Source organism: Halyomorpha halys, unplaced genomic scaffold (genome assembly GCF_000696795.3).
Source record: "Halyomorpha halys isolate HHAL.00 unplaced genomic scaffold, Hhal_1.1 Scaffold251.1, whole genome shotgun sequence".
NCBI classification, from domain to species: domain Eukaryota; kingdom Metazoa; phylum Arthropoda; class Insecta; order Hemiptera; family Pentatomidae; genus Halyomorpha; species Halyomorpha halys.
This window is the reverse complement of record NW_027106674.1, coordinates 866,548-870,953: the sequence shown is the minus strand read 5'-3', so window position 1 is coordinate 870,953 and position 4,406 is coordinate 866,548. Positions and strand designations below refer to the sequence as shown.

The 4,406-nt window shown below is 28.4% G+C and overlaps 1 protein-coding gene across 1 annotated transcript in view; it reads left to right on the top strand.

Moving 5' to 3' along the window:
- The window catches only part of Ge-1 (Enhancer of mRNA-decapping protein 4 homolog Ge-1), a 59,889-nt gene that overhangs the window by 32,741 nt on the left and 22,742 nt on the right, over positions 1-4,406 (top strand). The window contains exon 8 of the mRNA XM_014419761.3: positions 2,769-2,934. Within this exon, the coding sequence (XP_014275247.1) occupies positions 2,769-2,934 (166 nt within the window). The remainder of the gene's footprint in view (positions 1-2,768; positions 2,935-4,406) is intronic.

Here is a 4,406-nt window from a genome sequence, read left to right as displayed (position 1 = left end):
GTAAAATATAATAAGAAAAATTAAAGGTTGTAAACAGTAAATGAAAAGGGTAATAGTAACAGATGGATAAGAGATAAAATAAGAGAAGAAATATTAAAGAAAGTACAAATTAAGAGATAAAAAAAAAAAAAAATAAAATCAAATGATGAGACAGAATTCATACCTGTTTTGATGGACGTCAAAGACAGACTGAGCCATTTGTATTGGGAGGAGTGGGGATGGCAGTTAGCACACCACAATAACGGAAATAATTTTAAAGTAGACATTGTAAAAAAAAAAAATATTTAAATTAGGTAAACAATAAATGGTAATATACATAATAGAGGGGGAGAAGAAATATTAATTAAAAAAAAAAAACTCATACATAGAAAAACAAAGGAGAAATAAAGTATAAAATAATGGGATACAATATGTGTAAGTGATTAAGAAAGACAATATACCAAATCAGTGGGGATACAGAGAAGTGTAAATTATAATAGAAAATTAATAATAAATTAATTAATATAAGTACACTTAAGAAGGTAACAGATGAATATAAATTAAGAGATAAGATACATGAATATAGATGAAACAGGAAGGATAGTAAATATACAAATAATTAAATAAATGGTGAGAATTTAGAGAAACAAGAATAAAAGATATGACATCTCGGAGTCCATTTACATAAATTTAACTGAGAATTCCGTCAATCATAAAGTTGATCAAGCCTGCATCTCCCTTACATATCGACACATTTTGCACATAATAAAACCCTCATAATACTTCTTTTCACTTCGTTCTGCATTTCAGAAGCCCACTTTCTTTCATATCTTTTATTCTTGGTTTTCTAAATTCTCACCATTTATTTAATTATTTTTATATTTACTATCCTTCCTGTTTCATTTATATTCATGTATCTTATCTCTTAATTTATATTCATCTGTTAACTTCTTAAGTGTACTTATATTAATTACTTTATTATTAATTTTCTATTATAATTTACACTTCTCTGTATCCCCACTCATTTGGTATATTGTCTTTCTTAATCACTTACACATATTGTATCCCATTATTTTATACTTTATTTCTCCTTTGTTTTTCTATGTATCAGATTTTTTTTTTTTTTTATTATTAATTAATATCTCTTCTCCCCCTCTATTATGTATATTACCATTTATTGTTTACCTAATTTAAATATTTTTTTTTTTACAATGTCTACTTTAAAATTATTTCTGTTATTGTGGTGTGTTATTTGCCATCTCCACTCCTCCCAATACAAACGGCTCAGTCTGTCTTTGACCTCCATCAAAACAGGTATGAATTCTGTCTCATCATTTGATTTTATTCTTTTCTTTTTTCATCTCTTATCCATCTGTTACTATTACCCTTTTCATTTACTGTTTACAACCTTTAATTTTTCTTATTATATTTTACTTTTCATTGTATACCCCTGTTATGTTCCACTTATGTTTTTTTTTTCTTTTTGTAACTATGTCAAGTGTTTGTATCTTTTTTAACCCTGACGAAGTCCTGCAACGTGGGGCGAAACGTTGGCTCAATAAAAATAGTATAATTATTTACTATTTGAGTTTTTTTGACCGTGCCCGGACCATATTCCATTCAAATTTACTCTTCTGTCATACGTTATTGATCTAGTTACTAGTCCTAACTGAATGAATGAGTGACTTTTTTTTTGGAAGTCCATCTCATAGAATGAAAATAAAAACTACAGGGAAAACAGAAACAAAAATAGATGAAGAAAATCACTATATTCCTAAGAGGTCAAATAAATAATAAAAAAAAAAAAAAATTCTCTATTTGTTTAAAATCTGTTCCAAAAATACATAAAAGGGGGATATAAGAAAATATCCTTGCATATGGGGAAAAATGAGCAATGTCTTCAAATTTATGGACTATCAATAAATAAGATTTAGAAATTAAGAATACTAATTGTCTGATACCTCACTCATATAAAAACTAAATGTAACTTTTAACTTTGAAGTAGTGCTAATAAATCAGTAATTAGAGCTTCCATTTAAATATTATTTACTAAATTATTTAAAAACTGGGTTAAATTTTTTAATTTTTAAAATTGAATATTTAAGTGAATTTTTAACTTATATCCTTGAAACATTTTAAGAAAGTTAATATTAATATCACAATTTTACTTGTAATGTCTTTTAAAAGTGAATACATACAAATATCAGTTTGGTTCTATTTGTAACAACCCTCTGAATGTTGAAGAATTGGTTTAATTGTTCATGTTATTTTTGAATAGTTTAAAGATTAATGTAAATTAAGAAAAAGTTTTGGTATCTAAAAAAAAAAAAAAAGATTTATTCTCCTATTTCTTTTTTTTTTTTTACTTTAGGTTTGTTTCATTATTTTTTGGTCTAGATGTTTTTATAGTTAAAATACATGTTTAAAAAAAACAAACAAATAATTTAATAAATAAATCAAATTGAATCCTTTTATAGTCTCAACACTTTTTATTTCATCAATAGTCCATCGTTTATGCCAATTCGGCCATCCTTAAGGACAATCTTCAAATATAAATTTTCACCTTTCATCAGAATTTAAAATTGTTTTGCAGGGAACTCTGACTAGGTTATTAATTAATAACAAATAATGTTAGTTTATCTAAAAATTCAATATAGATCATTTGTACCTCTAAATTTAGACATATTTGAATACTTATTTTGGTATTTCTTATCCTTTTGACTTAATATTGTGAATTAATGACTTGTTTTTAAACTAATGATTTTTATTACATATATTTTTTGTTTTAGGTCCTTTACGTCCTTGAACTTGAGAAAACAGACAATGAAACAGTCCCATTCGTAAGAACTGTTACTGAATTTATGTTACCATGCCCTGTTTTAAGTTTTGCAATAGTTGATGCTGGACTTCAAAACTTAAAACCAGGTTCTTCTTTTGGTGATGAACTTTGTAATGGTAATATATATTAAAATTATGAGGCCTATTTATTTATTTTTTAATTAGATATGTATCAGTTTCTTTAAAATAAGCTGTTATTAATTTGAATGGAAAGTGGGTTGTTCCTTTATTTCAAGTGAGAGATTTTGTCTGAATTAAGAGCTGAGAAGATTTTCTGGCTGGAATCTCCACATCTGATAACAGTTTCTTTAGTTTTTTAGTTTCAGGTTTTGTAAAATTATTTATTAACTTTTTTTTAATTGTGTGTATTTCTAAATTACTAGTTGGTCGATTGTATAAAATGTCAGAAATTTGTGATAAAATTTCTGGATCAATATTACTTATCATTGTGTTTAATTTTGTTTGGTCACATGTTATTCTTAATCTTCTAAACTGAGCCTCTAATTGAATAATCTAAATTTTTTGATGAGGATTCCAAAAAGGTGGAATTTTAATAGATAACTGAGATGTCTCAGATGATTAGGCTGCATCCTTGTTTAATAAAATAGCTTTGTCAACATCAGCCAATAATCAATGTGGTAATAAAACAAAGATTGTTACATTTTTACTTCTTTATATTGGAAGAAGATTGATGACTGTATGAAGCAGGTTGTAGGAAGATAGTCTTCGTGTCATTTTTACATAGAAAGGAAAAAGTGAACTGAGGTAGGGATAATTTTGGGAATAATTTCCAATTGGATTTGGAGTTTGAAGCATTAGAGAGAGCATGGATGAATGTGAAGAGATTTAGTTTGTTGAACTGTGAATTCAGTTGCATTACGGAATCGTTTGAAAGATGTATAATCTGAAGGCAGGTGTGTATGACAAAAATTGCATCTAGCTGCTTCTCTTCTTTTCATTCTTCTTTATTTCTGGGGTAAAACTCAGTTGGATGGTATAAGGTTTTGGTTTTGGAAGGAATATGGATTGCAGATGTGAGGTAAGGATGGAAACCATAGGATCGAGAGAGTTATAGGAATATATGTAATGTCCTTGTGCGTAGCATGTATATATTAATTGTTATCTGAAACAAATAAGAATGAAAAGATTGTTTATAATTATACAATAGTTTTATTATTGATACGAATGCTTACATGATTATTCAGTTCTTTTTTAAAAGTATCTTTTAATCAAGTTAGTCCAGGTGTGGTCAAAACTTTTTGTACTATTTGATCGCACCTGGACCATCTTCCTTGATTAATTACAAAAAAGAAGGGCATGGAGGAGATTTTGCAATGATGTTAATGATGCCCCCTCCACGTTCAGAATTAATAGGATTCTACCCAGGGACTCTGTAAGAGGAGTGTTGGGTGCTGTTGAGGTGGAAGGGGGTTCACCAGCTCTGAGGCAGGAACCCTGGAGGCTCTGGCACGCTCACACTTCCCTGGGTGTGCACTGATAGAAGAAAAAGACACGACCCCAACTATAGAGAGCTACACTTGTAGTAGAGATAAGTGGGTTGAGGCAAATAGGATTGTCAACTCTGGCAA